At 49.5% G+C, this 21,150-nt stretch overlaps 1 protein-coding gene across 1 annotated transcript in view; it reads right to left on the reverse strand.

Moving 5' to 3' along the window:
* Nucleotides 1–1,173: 1,173 nt before the first annotated feature.
* Nucleotides 1,174–21,150, reverse strand: part of ANKRD27 (ankyrin repeat domain 27) — a 59,262-nt gene continuing 39,285 nt past the window's right edge. The window contains exons 18-28 of the mRNA XM_023518376.1: nucleotides 20,835–20,894; nucleotides 20,609–20,728; nucleotides 19,065–19,109; nucleotides 15,597–15,719; nucleotides 11,440–11,637; nucleotides 9,056–9,175; nucleotides 7,317–7,478; nucleotides 5,855–5,966; nucleotides 4,799–4,877; nucleotides 4,540–4,612; nucleotides 1,174–2,492 (exon numbers count right to left, since the gene is read on the reverse strand). Coding sequence (XP_023374144.1) covers nucleotides 2,250–2,492; nucleotides 4,540–4,612; nucleotides 4,799–4,877; nucleotides 5,855–5,966; nucleotides 7,317–7,478; nucleotides 9,056–9,175; nucleotides 11,440–11,637; nucleotides 15,597–15,719; nucleotides 19,065–19,109; nucleotides 20,609–20,728; nucleotides 20,835–20,894 — 1,335 coding nt within the window. The 3' untranslated portion in view covers nucleotides 1,174–2,249. The remainder of the gene's footprint in view (nucleotides 2,493–4,539; nucleotides 4,613–4,798; nucleotides 4,878–5,854; nucleotides 5,967–7,316; nucleotides 7,479–9,055; nucleotides 9,176–11,439; nucleotides 11,638–15,596; nucleotides 15,720–19,064; nucleotides 19,110–20,608; nucleotides 20,729–20,834; nucleotides 20,895–21,150) is intronic.

The raw sequence follows: 21,150 nt of genomic DNA on the forward strand, positions 1-21,150 counted from the left end.
TCTGGGGGGCTCTCACCTGTGACCCCAGCACTCTGGGGGGCTCTCACCTGTGACCCCAGCACTCTGGGAGGCTCTCACCTGTGACCCCAGCACTCAGGGAGGCTCTCACCTGTGACCCCAGCACTCAGGGAGGCTCTCACCTCTGACCCCAGCACTCTGGGGAGCTCTCATCTGTGACTCTAGCACTCTGGGAGGCTCTCACCTCTGACCCCAGCACTGCAGCCTGAAGCAGGAGGACCCCTTGAGCTCAGGAGTTGAGACCAGCCTGAGAAAGAGCAAGACCCCAACTCTACTAAAAACAGAAAAACTAACCAGACATTGTGGTGGGCGCTTGTAGTCCCAGCTATTCAGGAGGCTGAGGCAGGAGGATTGCTGGAGCCCAAGAGTTTGAAGTTACTATGAGCTATGACACCACAACACTCTAGGGTGACAGAGACTGTCTCAAAAAAAAAAAAAAAAAGATGGACGGTAATGATTACCAGAGTAGCCCCAGAGGAAACTTTCCTCAACTGACAGTTCCCTTCCCGACACTGTATCTCTACATGAAGGGCATACCAGGCTTGAAACCTCCAGTTCAGATGCCACTGCCCAGTGGGTCTCCACACCGGCTCTGAGATGTCTGGCCCGTCAACTCCTTATTTTTCTGAACTTGTCTTATTGGACAGTTCTATTATCCAGGGCAATTGCTGAAATTAAACAGGAGTGTGTATTAAAGTGTTTTCAAAGTTAGGTTGCACCACTGAAAAAGGCAGGCGGTATTAAATGTGATCTTGGGCATGCCTGTGCCAATAAGTATACAGCACCTTAGGATAGTAAAGAACTAGGACAACTTTACGTCAGCAAGGTTATGTTGTTTAAAAGTAGGGGAAAGGAGGAAAAATAAGACAGAACAAAGAAACTAGCAAAGCAACTATGCTGACTTCCTATTTGGGCTAAAAACCATTTATTCTGATTTTAAAAGAAATTAAACTAGGTGGGGCCTGGGCACGGTGCCTACTGGGTTAGGTCAGCCCTGGTCAGATGGATGGATAACGATCAAGTCTACGTGTTTCAATCACAGGTCTGTAACTGGAAAAGCAGAGGCCATTTTCCTGCACACAAAGCTTGTGTTTATAGCGGAGAGGCCGAGAAAACATCTCCATAGCAAAACAACAAAAAAGCATGCCGGGCACACAAGAATCAAAGTTGACTGTTTCTTTTCCATCATTTGGCACAAGTCCAAGGCACATTAGAAGATTAGAAATCATAAATTACTTTGTAGAAAAATAATCACTCCCTCCCTTCTGTACATATACGGTATTTCCAAGAACATGCACAAAACCATTTCCCTATCACAAAGTTATCTGAAAGCATATGCAGGACAAATCCATGTTTGCGGCTCTAGACCAGTAACAAAAAAAAAAAAAAAAAAAATAGTATACTCTATAGAAATTTATAAAAAGGAAAAAATGGCAATAAATTCCAACTCAAAAGTAACTGACCTGGTTTGTGCTGTAAGTTTTGAATCTGAATTGAAATACTAAGAGGAGAGGTGCCAAGTCTGTGCTGGTCGAGTAACCGTCTGTCGGGGTGGTGTGGAAGGGAGGCGCTTAACGGAACACATGTTTCTACAAATGCTGCCACAGGTTCGTAGGCAGTAACCAAATATCTGTACCTAACGTGTCAGAAGGAAAATCATAGCTTACTTTTCCCATGTGCGTGGCATAGAACAGGTCTAATATGTCCTTTTACTAAAATGAACATCAAAATGGCATTTAGGCAACTTTTGGTTCAAGTGTTACTTTGCAAAGAAGCATTGCCTGGCGGCTTTCTTCACTCAGAACCGCCACTCCCACTGACCTCCTCGGTACCCTGGACCTAACTAGCTTCTCGCTTGTCCCAGATGGAGGAAGGCTTTCACCTTATGGTCGGCTAACTTACAACCTGACTGAGTTTAGCACCTTTCAGTAGGAGGAGGCCAGATGTGCTGGTCAAACCTCGCCCTACAACCAGGAACCCTAACACTTCGTTAGAAACAGTCCCGTGGGCTTCAGGGTCCAGACACTGCGGGGATCACGGCCATTCCTTTTCAAGTGTATTCATGCGCTTTGAAGAGGAGAGAAATGGCGAGTTTTTTGTCACATTCTTTGCCTCAGCCACAGAAACGCTCTCAGGAATGTTCTGCTGAAGACTCTTCTCTTCTCCAGCCAGTTATTTGAAAGCACACTCTTCTTGCATACGGACTTCCTGGCAGAAAATTTAACAATGCCTTATTTCTGTGAAGACTGGGAAGTACTGGCCTCTTGGGAAGCGGTTCTGTTGCCAGCAGCCTCCCGGCCCTTGGGTCCCACCGCGTCGTCCACCGTGTGTCTACGGACCATCCGCCTGTTCCCTGGAGCAGTCTGTTTCATGCCAGGCCTCTGGGGCCAGTCTCTGTTTCCTCTGTCAGCAGTGTGAGCTCTGCTCTGGTCGGCCGGGTTATTCTGTTCCAGGGTGACACTCTGCCTCCCTGGCTAAAGAAAAAGCACACGTCAAACAATTTACATCTGTAGAGCCGCCAGGACAGCAGCGGCCTCGAGTCCACACTGTGTCCACCAGTGTGCTCAGCACTTTACAGCTTCAGCTCTAACAGCCTGTGGACGACAGGCGCACACACGTGTCAGACGTACAGTAAATGCTTTACACGTCTTCGCATCTAATCTTCGGGACGATAAACAGTATGTCCCATTGTTATCCCCTTTTTATGCCTGAGGAAATGGGATCAGCAAAGTTAAGCAATCTGCCTAAAGTCCCCCAGCCAGCAAGGGGAAAGCTAGCACTTGACTGAACTCAAGCAGAGTTTCAAAGTTTGGGGGTCTCCCACCAAAAGCAGGTCTATTCGCAAAACTATGAAAGATTAAACATCAAGTCACAATGAGTCACCCAACAAAAATCATTTAACTCCCTAAACAATGATTTAGAACTTTTGTGTATTTACTCCAACAAACCTATGCCATGGCCACTATAAATTCCTTCTCACCGGCTCGGCGCCTATAGCTCAACCGGCTAAGGCGCCAGCCACGTACACCTAAGGTGGTGGGTTCGAATCCCCAGCCCGGACCCGCCAAACAACAATGACGGCTGCAACCAAAAAATAGCCGGGCGTTGTGGCGGGCGCCTGTGGTCCCAGCTACTTGGGAGGCGGAGGCAGGAGACTCGCTTGAGCCCAGGAGCTGGAGGTTGCTGTGAGCTGTAATGCCACGGCACTCTGCCCAGGGGGACAGCTTGAGGCTCTGTCTCAAAAAAAAAAAAAAAAAAAAAAAAAAAAAATTCCTTCTCACCAACAATGAAAGTCACGTTTCTACTTTCTAGCACCATAGACTGTAAACCAGGCGCATATATATACACACAAACACAAACACACACACACACACACACACAGAGATATAATTGAGAATGAAAAATGCAGCAGTTGGAACGCCAGGCTCAATAGCTCACGCCTACAATCCCAGCACTCTGGGAGGCCGAGGCAGGTGGATTGCCTGAGCTCAGTAGTTTCAGACCAGCCTGACCAAAAGCAAGACCCCATCTCCACTAAAAATAGAAAAATGAGTCGGGCCGCCCAGCACCTATAGCTCAGGGGCTAGCATGCCAGCCATATACACCAGAGCTGGCAGGTTTGAATGAAGCCTGGGCCTGCCAAACAACAATGACAACTGCAACAACAAAAAAAAGGCAATGTTGTAGCAAGCACCTGTAGTCCCAGCTACTTGGGAGTCTGAGACAAGAGAATCGCTTAAGCCCAGGAGTTTGAGGTTGTTGTGAGCTGTGACGCCACTGGCACTCTATAAGGGGGACAAAGTGAGACTCTGTCTCAAAAAAACACAAAAACAGGGTGCACCTGTGAGGGTAGCTAACTGGGCAGGGCACTGGCCACATATACCGAGGCTGGCGGGTTCAAACCCGGCCCAGACCAACTAAAACAACAGTGACAACTGCAACAACAACAAAAAATAGCCGGGCATTGTGGCAGGCACCTATAGTCCCAGCTATTTGGGAGGCTGAGGCAAGAGAATCACTTGGGCCCAAGAGTCTGAGGTTGCTATAAGCTGTGATGCCACAGGACTCTACCCAGGGTGTCAAAGTGAGAATCTCACACACACACACACAAATGCAGTAGGAAGATGGCCGCATGAAGAATTGTCTCTGTGAGCGATTTTATACCCTATTTGGAGACACTGTTTACCTATCTGGATACAGGTTGTCATTTTCTTCCTTACTGTGGTGATCAAAACAAAATCTGGTGCATCTCACCACAGCTTCCCCCCCTCCGGCCACTGGTTTCCGTTTTCCGTTACCTTCCTTTCTCTGCTCAGAAATTTGTTTTTAAATATAAAAATGAATGAAGTCTGTATTCTTGACTGTCCAACTGAAGAGTTCCAGTTTTAACCACTGCAGATTCTTACAGAGAAGGAAATAACGAAATGCACAGACTGTCCAGGAGAAATGTATCCAGGACTGAGGTCACTTTTGAAAAGGCCAGGCTTTAAAACTACTTCATGCCAGCGTTGAAGAACTTACCTCATGCAGAGAACCTTCCGTCAGATTAGGGACACTTCTATCTCTTGCCATAATCTCCCTCGAAGTCTTTCCCCTGCAACTCAAAATAAACTAAACATTAACTCAACATGAACAAAAATAATTTGGGACAGTGGCATGAAATGCACTGGTTGGCCACAAGGTGGCAGCCTTTGACGGCGTCAGGGCAGGTTTGTCGGGGCCAGTGATGAGTAAACCGCAGGGTCAGGAGCTCGGAAACCATCTCCAATTTTATACTCACTTAAACTGACCGGCAGAGCCGACAAAGTAAAATTGTCTTGTAAAAGGTTCATCTGGTAGATCATAAATTTTTGAGTTCCCTGGGGAGAAAAGGATAAACATCTGAAACATAAACTATGGCTTAAAGATTGTTTTTAAATTGTAGCACAGATGTAATATTCCAGTTATCTTAGTTTATTTATAAAGTTTAGAAAAGTAAGCACTGAATTTTATTAGGGAAACAGCAGACAGCTATTTATTACTGCTGAGTATCCCCAACCCAAACGTCAGACATCCAAAAGGATCCAGAACTGAAACGTTTTGGTATCTGACTTGAAGCTCAAAGGCAATCAGTCTCCCTGGCACATCTCTGACTTCCCGATTAGGGACGCTCAGCCAGGGAGTGTCATGCAAATGCTCCCACTTCCAAAGAAGATCCCAAACCCCAAATCCTTCTGGTTCCAAGTGTTTCAGATGAGGGATACTCAGCCTGAACCCCCATGAAACGGAAAGGTAAGTCCTTAATACACTGAGATTTCCCAGCTACAGCCAGGCCTGGTGAGACAGGCTTGGGATTGTCTAAATAAGCAAGTGGGTTTATTCACATTATTGCATTACAAATTCACGTCACAATTAAAGAAAAAATACGTCAGTCCCACTGCTGTTCTAATTACCATGAGCCTCTGTACATCTGGGAATTAAAAATCCTTAAAGGCAGCAGTTACTCTCATTGTCTGGGACATGCTCAGAAGAACACCTGTCTTTGGACCACAAAGCATGAACGAGCCCAGGAGAGGTCGCTCCTCCTGTCCAGTTCGTAAGTGGAGGCCTGACCCTTCAAGGTCATGCTGAGAGTTTCTGCCTTATTTCTTACTCGGACATCTTTGCCATCAACCACAAAAGTAAAGCGTACCCCACATCAGCTAAGTTAGGATGTAACATTTATGGCTTTGGCACCTGTAGCCCCCATCAAGTCGTAATTATATCTTACATTTATAATTAAATGAAAACCAGCAACTGCTCATGAATCTCAACATAAGCCCAGCTTCAGAATGGTAGAAAGAACGTAAGTTCTTACATTTTTTCCTGATCTTGACAGTAACGTAATCCTTGTGGTCTGCGTCAGCAACATCATCTAACGTGGCAACACAGCTTGGTACAACCTGAAGTAATTCCATTATTTTCGAATTCTACAGTTTGAAAAGGAAAAAGGTTAACGGTAATAGTTTTAACTCTTTCTTAGCAGGGTAGGACTTGTTTGCAATCTAAATGTCAACATTGGTGAGTGTGGCTACGCAGGAAAAACTTAGAAACAAGGACAGATGCAACTTGAAACAAGGAAAGATCCACAAAGCCTGGCGGTAGAGGCGTGGGGGCCTGTCTCTGCCCGCTGCTGTGGCTGGGCGCTGAACCACTCCCGGAAACTGTGCTGACAGTAAGATCTGCTATTGTCTGGTCATCACCAGGTTATCAAGGGCTCACCACGTAGGAAGTTTCAATAAAACACGGTTATCTTCCTCATTTCAGATAGGACTAAACTGAAAGTTTACAATATTTCACTTCTGTTCCTGAAAATGAAAAATTAACATAATACACTTTTGAGTAGGAGGATTTACGGCAACTATAACGTATCAGTTGTGTAACTGGACAGCCTCCTAGCTCTCTCTCCCAGACAGAAAACTAGACAAACATTCAGCATGAAAACAGGAACAAAAAGAGGTACTTTATCCCCAGGGACTCCCTGCCTACCGAGTTCTCCACGGCCCTGGAGGTGGTAAATTGGTCGTCACAACTGTCCTTACAGAACTCAAGGGATTTTAAAGCCACAAACTTTAAACAAACTTTCTATCTTGTGCCACTAAGGCGACAGGTCTCTTTACACCACAGGGCTGATGAAACCAGAACACCCTCGTTTTTGATTTTGTCTGACAATCTCACTCTGTCACCCTGGGTAGAGTGCTGTGGCATCATAGCTCACACAACCTCAAACTCCTGGGCTCAAGTGATCCTCTTGCCTCAGGCTCCTGAGTAGCTGTACTGCAGGGGCCCACCACGATACCTAGCTAGTTTTTTCTATTTTTTTTAGAGAAGGGGTCTCATTCTTGCTCAGGCTGGTCTGGAACTCCTGAGCTTAAGGGATACACCCACCTCAGCCTCCCAGAGTGCTGGGATTACAGGCGTGAGCCACCACTACACCAGGCCTAGAACAATGTCTTAACTTGCTCCTAGTCCTGAGTACCAGACTTCATGAGAGGGTGTCAGACAAGGGTGTCTGCTGGTGGCTTAGGGGACTAGCTGCACGAGGCCTCTGTAAGCCACCGTGCAGTGATGATTCAGGGTTGCTGAGCACGCCACCCCTGACCAGGTGACCCACAGGGAGGCATCGATGGGCGCTGGCAGCCTTCTAGAGCACCAGTGCAGTGCAGCACACAGAGTCAATGTCTGGCTATTCTATTTCAGATCCGATTAGACACAAGGACTCCAGAGTGAGCTGTCAGGGAGCCTGGGATTCCCAGGGCCCCAGCGCTCTCTCCGCTCACCTGCTCGGCGCAGTCAATGGCTGTGCGCTGCCTCTTGTTCAGCAGGTGAACGGAGGCTCCGTGAAGCAGGAGCAGCTCCACCGCGAAGACGTGCCTCCCCAGCACAGCCTCGTGCAGCGCCGTGTTGCCCTTGTTGTTGAAAGCGTTGATGGAGGCCCCGTGCTGGGAAGAGAAACGGCAGCGCGGTCAGAAGGAGCGCGCGGCAGTGTCCAGGCTGGGTGCCTGGCATTCACGGGGAGACACGTCAGCCTTACGGTCGGTCTGAGTTTCTCAAAATTTGGGGGGTCAAAGGCATACTAAGAAAAAGATTTATGGGCAAAGACGTTCACTCCAGCATTTATCATTACAGCAAAAAAACACAGAAGCCACTGAAATGCACAAAGCAAGAACAATCTTTCTTTTTCCTTTGAGTCTCACTCTGTCACCTTGGGCAGAGTGCTGTGCTGTCATAGCTCACAGCAACCCCAACTCCTAGGCTCCAGCGATCCTCCTGCCTCAACCTCCCAAGTAGCTGGGACTACGGGTGCCTGCCACAACACCCAGCTAGTTTCTCTACCTTCAGTAGAGATGGCATCTCACTCTTGCTCAGACTGGTTTTGAATTCCTGAGCTCAAGCCATCCACCCCCCTCGGCCTCCCAGAGTGCTGGGATTAGAGACATGAGCCACCTGGCCTGGACAAGAAGGAACAATTTTTTAAAAAACAGTATGGTACATCCACATTTATGCAACCACTAACTTAAAATTAAGGTCTTAGTAAGCAATGTTCTACATTATATGAAAAACAGCAAGATTGAAAACTGATCAAAACTACACATAAAGTTTTTAAAAGTTTTTAAAAGTTTTTGCCTTTGAGTAGGAGGGTGAGGGATGAGTTTTTTTGTTTTTTTCTCTGCTGCTTTAAATTTGTTTGTCTACAAGCACTTTGTATAACCACTTAACAAATGGGAAAACGTGGCCAGGCACTGTGGCTCACACCTGTAAACCCTGCACTCTGGGAGGCCAAGGCTGGCGGATTGAGCCAGGAGTTCAAGACCAGCCTGAGCAAGAGCAAGACCCCTTTTCTACTGAAAACAGAAAAACTAGCTGGGTGTGATGGTGGGCGCCTGTAGTCCCAGCTACTCTGGAGGTGAGGCAGGAGGATTGCTTGAGCCCAGGAGTTTGAGGTTGCTGTGAGCTGTGATGCCACAGCACTCTACCCAGGGCAACAGAGTAAGACTGTCTCAAAAAAGAGAAAAAGAAAAAAAAAGAGGTAAAAGAGCAGCAGTGACAGAGAAGGCCACTCAGCTCACACTCAGGTAAGAGCTCAACATACCACCTACATGAGGCAAGACCCAAGTCTCAGCAAGGTGGTGTCCTGGGCCTCAGGGCCGCCTACCCACTGAAGCACGGATGGTACCGCACCATCCCATGTGGGAATGCAGGTGCCAAGCTCCTCTCCCCAGAGGCCTGTGGCTGACCATGGGCCAGCTGATAGCACGGGGGGAGAGGCTTTCTCCAGGCCCAGTGCCAGGGCTTCACTGGGTACAGGGGCTGTATGCACCAGAGCAGGTGCCAGAGTGCCCAGTCCTGGCGCTTCACTGGGTGCAGGTGCCAGGGTGCCCAGTGCCAGGGCTTCACTAGGGGCAGGGGTGGTACCCACAGGAGCAGGTGCAACGGCGCTCAGTCCTGGTGCTTCACCAGGGGCAGGGGTGGTACCCACAGGAGCAGGTGTGCCTGGGTGGGCTGTGAGAACCCTCACCTGGAGCAACAGAGCTGCGACTTCGTGGTGGCCGCCAGAACAGGCATAAACGAGGGGGGTGTTCCCACTCACGTCCTTCTTATTGGGTTTTGCGTTAGAATCTAGTAGATACTTCACCACCTAGTTCAGAGAAGAAACATTTTTGACCTTAATGGAACTCTGCAGGGAAAAGCCCTCCCACCTGATATTCTTTAGACCAGTGTTTTTCAACCGTTTTCATCTCACAGAACACTTGACCCTATATTTACACTTCTGCGGGGCACTTAAATTACAGTGATCAAAAAAGAAGAGGAAAAAAAAAGAAGGAACGTGCTTACTGTGCTTTGAACTTCTTTTGAAAGTAATTTAATTAATGATCTTTACCAAAAAAAAATTTTTTTTGAGACAAGAGTCTCACTATGTTGCCCTGGGTAAAGTGCTGTGGCATCACAGCTCACAGCAACTTCAAACTCTTGGGCTTAAGTGATTCTCTTGCCTCAGCCTCCCAAGTAGCTGGGACTACAGGCACCCACCACAACGCCTGGTCCTGGCTTTTTTTTTTTTGCAGTTGTCATTGTTGTTTAGCAGGCCTGGGCTAGGTTTGAACCCACCAGCCTCTGTGTCTGTGGCTGGCACCCTGAGCTACGGGCGCCACCAAGCCTGATATTTACAAATTTTCAGGGCACCCCTGAGATCCTCTCACCACACACCAGTGTGTGGTGGCACCCCCACTGAAAGTCTCTGCTTCAGACTTTTCCCTAAGTTTACTGAAAAGACTCTCTAGATTCACGTCTGACCCTCAGGAGCAAGGAGCCCAGTGAAGGGAGGGGTTAACATGCACTGAGGGTTTGCCTCTGTGCTGGGCCTGTGCTCAGCACCTGTGTTTTCATTTAATCTTCGTGTCTGTCCTATGGGGAGTTGAAATTATTGCCCAGCTGGATAAATTAGTAAACAGATGGAAGCACTGTGCTAGGCATTTATCAAAGAGCTAGAAGACCTGGATATGGGTCCTATCTCTTCTTTTTTTCTTTTCTTTTTAAACAGAGTCTCACTCTGTCATCTTAGGTAGAAGGCCCTGACGTCATAGCTCACAACAACCTCAAACTCCTGGGCTCAAATGATTCTCCTGCCTCAGGCTCCTGAGCATCTGGGACTACAGGCACCTGCCACCATACCCAGCTAATTTTCCTATTTTTAGTAGAGATAGGGTCTCAATCTTGTTCAGGATGGTTTTGAACTCCTGAGTTCAGGCAATCTACCTGCCTTGGCCTCCCAGAAGCTGGGATTACAGACATGAGCCACCGTGCCCAGTCTTGTCCCTGTCTTTGAAAAGCTTCCAGTAGAGGCTGGCACAGTGGCTCACTCCTGTAATCCTAGCAATCTTGGAGGCTGAGGAGGGCAGATTGCTTGAACTCAGGAGTTGGAGACCAGCCTGAGCAAAAGCAAGACCCTATTTCTACTAAAAACAGAAAAACTGGCTCGGCACCCATAACACAGTGGTTACAACGCCAGCCACATACACCAAGGCTGGCAGGTTTCAACCAAGCCTGGACCAGCTAAACAACAATGGCAACGGCAATAAAAAATAGCCAGTGCTGGGCGGCGCCTGTGGTTAAAAGGAGTAGGGTGCCAGCCCCATATGCTGGAGGTGGTGGGTTCAAACCTAGCCCTGGCCAAAAACTGCAAAAAAAAAAAATAGCCGGTGTTGTGCCAGGTGCCTATAGTCCCAGCTACTTGGGAGGCTGAGGCAAGAGAATCCCTTAAGCCCAAGAGTTTGAAGTTGCTGTGAGCTGTGACACCACAGCTCTCTACCAAGGGCAATATGATGAGACTCTGTCTCAAAATAAATAAATAAATAATAAAAATAGAAATAGAAAACCTGAGGCAGGAGGATCACCTGAGTGTAAAAGTCTGAGGTCGCTGTGAGCTGTGACGCCACGGCACTCTACCCAGGGCGACAGAGTCACTCTGTCTCAAAAAAAAAAAAAAAGCTTACAGGGGAATTCAAAAAAGAAAAATATATACATATAGATAATTCCCTAAAAGAAAAATAGGACTTTTAAAAAGTTAATTATTCCAGAATTATCTCTTGAACCCAATCACTCAGGGCTACAGGACGTATAGATGGATGGTAAAATGACCAACAGCCAAGCACAGGAGACGGCTCCTGTCGGGGTCAGATCAGAGCGCAGGCCCAGCAGCACCCAGAGTAACTGGCACTGGGGAGGGGGTGGCCTGCTCCCCCCCAGAAAACACCAAAGTTCTGTGTTCCCAGGCTGCTGTGTACACTAAAGAATCTCCAGGCTGCCAGGAGGGCCACGTCCCCTGGGCTAGCCACCAAGCCTAGCACCCTCCTGCCACACTCCTACCTCCTACAGCCCTAGCTAAAGGGGGGTCCCGCGTACCTGAAAGTGGCCCTGCTGGCAGGCCAGGTGCAGCGGGACGGCGTGGCTGGCATTCCTGGCGTCTGTGTCGGCGCCGTGCTCCAGCAGCAGCGGGATGAGGTCCGCCCGGCCGTGCAGGGCGGCCACGTGCAGCGGGGAGGAGCCATTCTGGTTGGTCACGTTCACACCAAGCCCGTTGGCAGGAATCTTTGCCAGCTTCTAATGAGAGTGCAGAAGATGGAAATGCATGTCATTAGGAGTCAGGAAATCAGGCTGAAGGATCTGAAGCCATCTGCCCTCACAGCTCCTGGGCAAAGCTGGGGATTACAGCAGGATTCAGAATTGCACTGCCCCAGGTGAGTCCTATGAGATCATAAAGGAGCGACCGTCCCAAAGACTCATTCTACGGTCAATAAAGCAAGTCTCCTAAATGAGGCCCTGTTTTGCCAGGCACTCCAGTGGGGAGAGTCAGGTCTGTTAGACGCAGGTGCAGGAACCTGTGGCACCTCTGCGTGGAGTCACTGCACATCAGCCCTCACTTCCCACCTGACACGGGGCTAAAAGGCAGCAGGGCCTTCAGCACAGATGCTGCAGCTAGAACAGGGAGCACGGAAGAAAATGCTTGCAACACTGAAATAAACAATGATTTCTCAGACACAAAAAGTGACTGCTGACTGCCCACAACCACCTGGAATCACGCTCAGCCAACCACGGCAATCTCAAAACAGTTTCATAAACTGAACTTAATCATAATTTTAAATGTTTGCTCTTTGAAGAACACAAGAAAATGAAAAGGGGCCGGGTGTGGTGGCTCACACCTGTAATCCCAGCATTTGGGGGGCTGAGGCGGGTGGACTGCCTGAGTTCACATGAGGTTTGAGGCCAGCAGGAGCCAGAGCAAGATCCTGTCTCCAAAAATAGCTGGGAATGGTGGTGGGCGCCTGTGGTCCCAGCTACTCAAGAGGCTGAGGCAAGAGGATCACTTGAGCCCAAGAGGTACAGGTTGCTGTGAACTATGATGCCACCGCACTCTACTAGGGGCGACAAAGTAAGACTCTGTCTCAAAAATAAACCAAAAAGAAAAAGGAAAAAGAAAAGGCAAGTCACAGAATGGAAAAAAATGTTTGCAATGTAGGTATCTCAAAGGACTTGTCCTAACCAGAATTGTAAAAATTTTAAGTTTAAAATTTAAAAAAGGAGAACGCAATAAGAAAATCCAACATTTTTTTTTAAAGGCATAAAACGTGAACAGACCTTTCACAAAAGAAAAGAGCTGGACATTTAGTCAGCGGGCTCAGAAAAAAATGCTAACACTGTTAGTGACCAGGAAAGACAGATCAGAGTCAAGAATAATAAAACCGGAGTCAAGAGATTCCGGGAGAGGAAGGTCAAGAGCAGGAGAGCCCAGGGGACAGGAGAGCGTCTCTGCATCTTCTGTGAGCTCCGCTGTCACCGCACAAAACAGCACCCTGCCGGTCTCCCCACATCCCCTTCATGTCTGTCATGAAACTACCTCCTTATTCACTGTGGGCTCTAAGTCAGAACAATCAAAAGGGCAAACAAAACTGGCACAGACACTACGTAACTAAAAACAAACACCAAGTTATGCTACTGAATCACACATTCTGACAGTGAAATGTACAAATTACATACTGAGTTGGTAGGTCAGTGTTTTACGTGGCTGATTGCTGATTAAAGCAGGGGGTATCCAATTCACTTTCTGATGATTAAAAATGTTATCTAGTGGTGGGGCGCGGTGGCTCACGCCTGTAATCCTAGCACTCTGGGAGGCTGAGGCCGAAGGATTACTTGACCTCAGAAGTTTGAGAACAGCCTGAGCAAAGAGCGAGACCTATCTCTACTAAAAACAGAAAACTAGCTGTGCACTATAGTGGATGCTTGTAGTCCTAGCTAGTTGGGAGGCCGAGGCAGGAGGATGGCTTGAGCCCAGGAGTTGGAGGTTACTGGGAGCTGTGATGCCACATACCCAGGGGGACAGAGTGAGACTCTGTCTCAAAAATTAAAAAATATATATCCTGAGAAGAAAGAGGCCAGACATAATATACTTTGTACTTCATGATTCCATGTTACACAAAACTCTACAAGGTGCAAACTAATCTATGATGATGGGACGCAGGTCAGTGGCTGCCTGAGAGGGGGGAGCGGGGAGCAGAGAGGGAGGAAGGATGGAGGGGGTGTGAAGGAGATCAGGGAAGACCTGGCAGTGACGGGTGACGGAGACAGTCTGTACCCTGACTGAGGGGTGGTTTCACAGGGTCATATACCTATAAAACTCATCATGTTGTATACTTTGAGTAGGTACACTTCACTCTCTGTAAATTACACTTCAATAAAAGATTTAAAAACAAATTTTAAACACAATCCTGGGCTAGAATAGATGGGGGTGGATTTTAATTCAATCAAAGATAAGAAGCAATTCAGTGTTATGTCTTTTTGAGCAATTTTGAGGAAAAGCTTTGAGAAGAACAGAGAGTGTAAGATTTTATCCAACAAGTTCAAAAGACATTTTATGTATTTATTTCTTTGCGACAGTCTCACTCTGTCGCCCTGGGTAGAGTGCCGTAGTGTCATAGCTCACAGCAACCTCAAACTCCTGCCTCAGCCTCCCGAGTAGCTGGGACTACAAGCTCCTGCCACATCTTAGAGATGGGATCTTGCTCCTGCTCAGGCTGGTCTCAAACTCCTGAGCTCAAGCAATCCACCTGCCTCAGCCTTCCAGAGTGCCAGGATTATAGATGTAAGCCACCATGCCGGGCCTTCAAAAGATATTTTAATGTGTAATTCAATGTCTTGTTAAAAACAGTGAGCTATGTTTGGGCGTGGCTGCTCATGCCTGTAATCCCAGCACTCTGGGAAGGAGGCAGTAGGATCACCTGAGCTCAGGAGTTTGAGACCAGCTTGGGCAAGAGGGAGACCCTGTCTCTACTAAAAATAGAAAAACTAGCCAGGGATCGTGGCTGGTGCCCATAGTCCCAGCTACTTGGGACAGTGAGGCAGGAGGATCCAGGTGTCTGAAGTTGCTGTGACCTAGGCTGACTAGTCTGGGCAGCAGAGCGAGATGCCTGTCTGAAAAAATAAATAAGTAAGTAGTAAACTGTGAGGTTGGGAAGTATGGGGAGTGGTCCAGTAACAAAGGGCAGAGTAGCAGAGCTGCAGTGATCCCCCCAGCCAAGCCCCGTGGAATACTACCCAACAATAAAGGAGTAGACTGCTGACTGCCGGCAATCACCTGGAATCACACTCAGCCAACCACGGCAATCTCAAAAGGGTATATCTACTGCACGACTGTGCTTCTGTAACATTTTTGAAATGACAAAATTATAGAAATGAAGAATTGTTAAGTTGCCAGGGTTAGGGACGGTGGGAGATATCAAAGGTAGCATGAGGGCTCTTCTTGTGCTGAGGGGACCGTTTTTGATCTTGAATGAATAGTGGAGACGCAGATCACACATCTGCACAGAACTTGGGGCATTCTGGTGAGTGAATTAAGACCATAGATGGTTGACTCAGAGCCTGTAGCACAGTGGTTATAGTGCCAGCCACATACACCACGGGTGGCAGATTCAAACAGGGCCCGGGCCAGCTAAACAACAATGACAACTGCAACAAAAATAGCCGGGCATTGTGGCAGCCACCTGTGTAGTCCCAGCTACTTGGGAGGCTGAGGTTAAGAGAATCACTTAAGCCCAAGAGTTTGAGGATGTTGTGAGCTGTGACACCATGCACTCTACCAAGGGCAACATGGTGAGATTCTGTCTCAAAAAAATAAAAAACAAAATAAAGTCCTGGGCGGTGCCTGTGGCTCAGTGGGTAGAGCACCGGCCACATATACTGAGGGTAGCAGGTTCAAACCCAGCCCTGGCCAAACTGCAAACAAAATAAATAAATAGATAAAGTCCTGCCAGGTGACCCAAGGGGCCGGAGAAGCCTGCGACACGGGGGCAAACCCCACGCACACACCTGCCCATCCAGCAAGGCAGCCCCAGCCAAACCCTGCTCTGGTGGCAGCTTCTCTCCACCCCTGACTGGTCGGTCCCCAGTAGAGCTCAGGGACAGCCACTCAGCACAGTACTGTCGGGCTGAGAAGCACAAAAGTTTCGTAAGGGGAGGAAAAAGAGTCACCCCCAACCCCTGCCCCACCAGGAGCAAAGCCAGACCTTTTGAGCTGGAGCACACTTGGGGCACTGGCACAGGGGGTGACAGAATTCCAGGTCAGCTGCACTGGCAGGAGCCTCAGCGTCATCCAGGTCCTCCTCTGTCCACTCCAGAAGGTAACGCACCTGCCGAGGGGAAGGAGAAGAAACGGGCTCCAGACCACCCTGGCTCTGAGCAGCTACGGACCTTTAACACACACACAGGGGACTCTCAGATCAGGGCCACACGCCTGTCTCCCCCACCACGCGCCCTGTGCCCCCTCATGAAGACTCCGGGGCCAGCTGTGCTCAGGCTTTCCAAACCCCACTGGTGACAGAGACCGAGCTACCCTTTGCAGCCTGTTGGAGACCCACCCCCCCCCCACCCCACCCCACCCCCCCCCTCTTCTATCTTGCCTCAGGGTGACAGCTTCAAAAGCTGCCCGCAGGGCACTGGAGAGCGCCTCCTCTGACGGCATCTAATTGCACATAGCCAGCAACCTGCCAGCAGGCTCCAGACCCCTCTCTCCCTTCACTGAAAACTCATTCTGGGAAGCCAACAACTGATTTGAGGACGCCCCTAGGAAGTGGTGGAGGGAACCAAGACTCGGCCTCCCCAGCCTCCCTGAATCTCCCGATCTCCTCTCAGCTAGAAAGCACCAGCCCACAGGTGAATGTTTTTGTTTGTTTTTAAAGACACAGGGTCTCGTAATGTTGCCTAGGAGGGAGGCAGTGGCCGTTCACAGATCACAGAGCTCTGCGGCCTCAAGCTCCTCGACTCCAGCAATCCTCCAACCCCAGCCTCCCAATGCAAGGATGTGAAAGACCCCCAAACAGGTCAAATGTATGTCCCAATAAACACGAGTTTCTAGTATATTAAATGTGAGAAAAGAAAACGATATAAGCACATTTCTAGGCCTGTTTATAAGCACCGAGTAAGTTGGCACATGGCCACTGGGAGGCACAGACACCCCTGCCACAAACATCCCCTCCCTCGGATGCCTCCCAGATCACTCCCCTGAACACTCTGGGGGTGAAAACACCAAAAGCTTCTATGCAGGGCCTCACCTGACAGGCCAGCTGGGACAGGCCACAGCAGTTCCTCCAGGTGGGAAGAAGGGGGTGAACCAGGTGGGGAAGGGACTGCCAGGCAGGTGGGCTCAGATGGGGGTTGGGAGGCTCTAGGGATTCATTGGGATGGTGACCACAGGGCATTGGTGGCCTGTGTCTGCTCACCCGGCTGAGCCCCTGCCCACCCATAGCAGAAGAGCAGACACTTGTGACATGGGGCTGAGGGTTGCCCCATGCTTCCTCCAAAGAGTGCTGGGTTCTCCCAGGCGGATCTCGTGAGAGAAGAGCTCGGGTATGGCTGTGCACAACCCCACACCTCCTGCTGAAATCTACTCCCCAGTGGTGGAGCCAGGGGGCCTAACGGGAGGCTCAGTTTCCTGTGAATGGCCTGGAGCCAGCCTCACTGTAAACAGTGAGTTTTCACTGTCAACGTTCCCCAAAGAGGCTGAGCACGGTGGTTCACACCAGTAACCCCAGCACTGTGGGAGGCCTAGATGGGAGCATCACTCAGGAGGATCACTCAGGAGTTCAGGACCAGCCTGAGCAAAAGCTAGACCCCACCTCTACTAAAAATAGAAAAATCAGTTGGGCGTTGTGGCAGGCACCTGTAGTCTCAGCTACTCAGGATGGGAGGCAGGAGGATGGCCTGAGACCAAGAGTTTAAGGTTGCAGTGAGCTATGACACCACAGCACTCTATCCAAGGTGACAGAATAAGACTTTGTCTCAAAAAAAAAAAAAAGTTCTGGGAGAGCTGGTTGTGAAAAGAGCGGTCACTGCCCCCTTCCTCTCTAGCCCTGGGGCCCCTACACCTCCCCCTGCTCCTTCCAGCTGGAGTGGAAGCAGCCTGAGGCCCCAGCCAGAAGCTGACGCTGCCCGCTGCCCCCAGGTGCTTGTGCAGCCTGTAGAACTGTAAGCCAGATAACCCCCTCCCCCCTCCCTCCAGACACACGACCGCCTCTCAGGGCTCCTTCCACCGCAGCACACAGACCAGGGCAAGCAGCATCCCAGCGTCACCCAGACACAGACACCTGTATCACTGGGAACCCTGCTGTCATCCTGCCAGGTGAAGGGTAGCCCTGGGCAAAGGCTAATAATACCCTGGTAACTACGTTCAGACTCTCCATGGCCCAGAGGCTGCTTTTATAACCGGATCCCAGCGATGTGTGTACATTGCCTCAGGCTCAATCACCAACGGACAGTGCTCTAGAGATACACACCCCTGAAAAGCTCTCTTGTAATATGATTTATTCAGAGCTGCTAATTTGGTAAGCACCTAATTCACTACTCCATTAAGAGTGTAAGTCACATTCCTCTCAGGAAGCTGAAGACAGCCCAGGGGAACTGCCCATGGGGATCTAACCAAGGCTTCTCCACTGTCCACTGATTTCACTGTCGGCCGGTAAGGACAGACACCTGGCTGGATTCAAACCCACCAGCTCAGGTGTATGTGGCTTGCGCCTTAGCCACTTGAGTCACAGGCTCTGAGCTTTTAATTTTTTTTTTTTTGAGACAGTCTCACTTTGTCACCCCTAGTAGAGTGCCATGGTGTCATAGCTCACAGCAACCTCAAACTCTTGAGTTCAGGGGATTCTCTTGTCTCAGCCTCCCGAGTAACTGGGACTACAGGCACCCACCAGCATGCCCAGCTATTTTTAGAGACAGGGTCTCACTATGGCTCAGATTGGTCTTGAACCTGTGAGCTCAAGCAATCCACCCACCTCAACCTCCCAGAGTGGTTAGGATTACAGGCGTGAGCCCCCTTGCCCAGCCCCCGTGTTCTCTTAAAAGCAGGCCCTCACTCTGCTCTGAGTCCACACTCACTCTGCTCTGAGTCCACACTCTGTGTCCTGGATGTGGTCTGGTCTTATTGCAGATAGCTCAGCACATTCCTGGAATCCTATTGTCTAAAAGGCAGGGACCAGCTTCACCAGCCTTTATGTCAATCTGCCTCTGGCCAGGCAAGGTGGTTCACACCTGTAATCCCAACATACTGGGAGGCCAAGGCAGGACTGCCTGAGTTTAGGAGTTTGAGACCAGTCTGAGCAAGATCTCAGAGATCCCCATCTCTACTAAAAATAGAAAAACTAGCCAGTCATAGAAGTGGGCGCCTGTAGTCCCAGCTACTCGGGAGGCTGAGGCAGGAGGACTGCTCAGTCCCAGGAGTTTACGGTTGCTGTGAGCTATGATGCCATGGCACTCAACCCACGGTGACAGAGTGAGACTCTGTCTCAAACAAACAAAATCTGCTTCAATTTTACTTGTTGAGAAAATATAACATCCATTACCAAATATTCATTAAATAGACCACCTTCTAGGAGACACTGAACAGAGATTCCACACGGCTTGAAAATGAGCTGGAGTCAGAACACCTTGTTTTAAACCAAGGGCAGGCTTTTTAAAATGCACATCTAAAAACTCACCATTTCTAGATCTCCATCAGCAACCGCTCGTAGAAGTTTTTCTACCTTAATAAAAGGAAGGAGAATGTTAGTAAAATGACTTCAATAATAAACTCATGATTGAAATAGTGTACACATTCCAAAAGGCCACTGGCTTTTACTTGCCTCCTGCTTGGTAGAGTTTTGAGGACTCATTTAGCATCTTTCAAACACATCCCTGAAACTACTCAGCTAGGACATCCTAGGAAGCTGCTGGTGTGCATGGAACCCTTTGCCATTGAAGGTGTACAGGACAGGCACAGTGGCTCACACCTGTAATCCTGGCACACTGGGAGGCTGAGGCAGGTGGGTTCCTGAGCTCAGGCGTCTGAGACCAGCCTGAGCAAGAATGAGACCCCCATCGCTACTAAAAATAGAAAAACTATTAGAGACAGGGTCTCACTCTGGCACAGACTGCCACGGTGTTGTGGCAAGTGCCTGTAGTCCCAGCTACTCAGGAGGCTGAAGCAAGAGGATTGATTGAGCCCAAGGGCTTGAGGTTGCTGTGAGCTATGATGACATCACAGCACTCTATCCAGGGAGAAAAGAGTGAGACTTAATCAAAAAATTTTTTAGAAAGGTATATAAAAAAAGAAGGTGTAACTGCCATTTATGTGTCAAGGTGAGAGTCAGTCCTGGGTCAAGGTAAGAGTCAGTCCTGTGATTCTGAGCCTGGCCCTGTCTGAGATGCCACAAGGGTAGACGCCTGTCCTGGGAGAGATTTCAGGTCTCTGTCAGCCTTTGACCTTGATGTTCTCTGCTGTGGTTTTACATCAGGCTGAGCTTACAGGGCCCTCCAAGAGCAGGTCACATCCCGGGGGTGGAGGGACACTAGGGTGGGGTCAGTGAAGGGGTCCCCACTCACAGGGAGCTGCCGACGGGAATGAAAGACATCCAGACCCTGGCAGCCTGCAGTCGGACTGGGCAGACCCACCTCTGACACTGAACAAGCTCTAAGACAAGTGAACAAGATTCAAACCCGCTTTTCCAAAACACCATGCACGCATCTACATAGAGTTTTTAAGAAGTGGGGAATGATGCCCATTATGTTATTAACAGGGGTGCAATAGGGCAGAGAAACAGAGGGCAACGGGCAGAGAACACTGCACACACACACACACACACACACACACTTGTAAGATGGTCTGAAATCACTGGACCTGTGGGTGGCCTGACCTGTACTTCTCCTAGAATCTTCCCTCTCTCCTTCCCTCCCTCTCTTCTCTATTACATACACACTCCACCAAGCAAAGAACTACCGAGGACACAGACCATGAAAGGCAAGGACAAGTGACAAGCACTGTGAAATGCAGCTGGGCCCACGTTGAAGGCAGTGACCTTGGCCACAGAAAAGAACTAGCTATCCCGGCAACAACTGGCCAACGGGCTGAAAGGGCAGCCCTCATCAGGCTATGGCTCTGTAACGGGCTGCCATACCCACAGGGCTCCGGGACCCCTTCCCTGCTCTCCAGTCTGGAAGCGTCACCCCCGGTCCCCTTCCCCACCCTCCAGTCTGGAAGCGTCACCTCTCTATAATCTTTCCTGCTGTCCTCCGGCCTGGAGCTTGCCGACACGGAAGAAAAGCTGGAGGTGGAGGAGCACTGGCTGATGGAATCCATGGAGCGCTGAGGGGACGTCACCGGGACCTGCATGCAGCCAGAGGAAAGATGTGGACACACAGACACGCAAAGGCCACAGAGGGGCCCCTCCTGGTCCCCAGTGCAACCACCTGGCACAGCGCTGCTGACGTACCTCTGAAGACTTCGGCCTCCTCTCCAGGGACGGATGACGGACTTCCATGACAGAGAGGATCTGGAAGGACAAGGGTGTGAACAGTGCCCAGTGAAACAGGTGTCACCTCAATAAAGTGCCTTCTCCCACACACACCCCAGCCTGCCTGCCTCCTCCGAACGAGGCTCGGCCAGAGTCTCAGATCGAGTGGCCCAGCCATACCTTTGGACAGAGAGAGAGACCAAGACCCAGAGCAGGTGGCGACCAACCCAGGATCACACCTACAAAGTCAGGTTTCACCTTCATACCGTGTGTGCTCCTCCTGTCCCACGGGAGA

The sequence above is a fragment of the Otolemur garnettii genome, unplaced genomic scaffold (assembly GCF_000181295.1).
Source record: "Otolemur garnettii isolate 467f Iridium unplaced genomic scaffold, OtoGar3 scaffold00135, whole genome shotgun sequence".
NCBI lineage: Eukaryota > Metazoa > Chordata > Mammalia > Primates > Galagidae > Otolemur > Otolemur garnettii.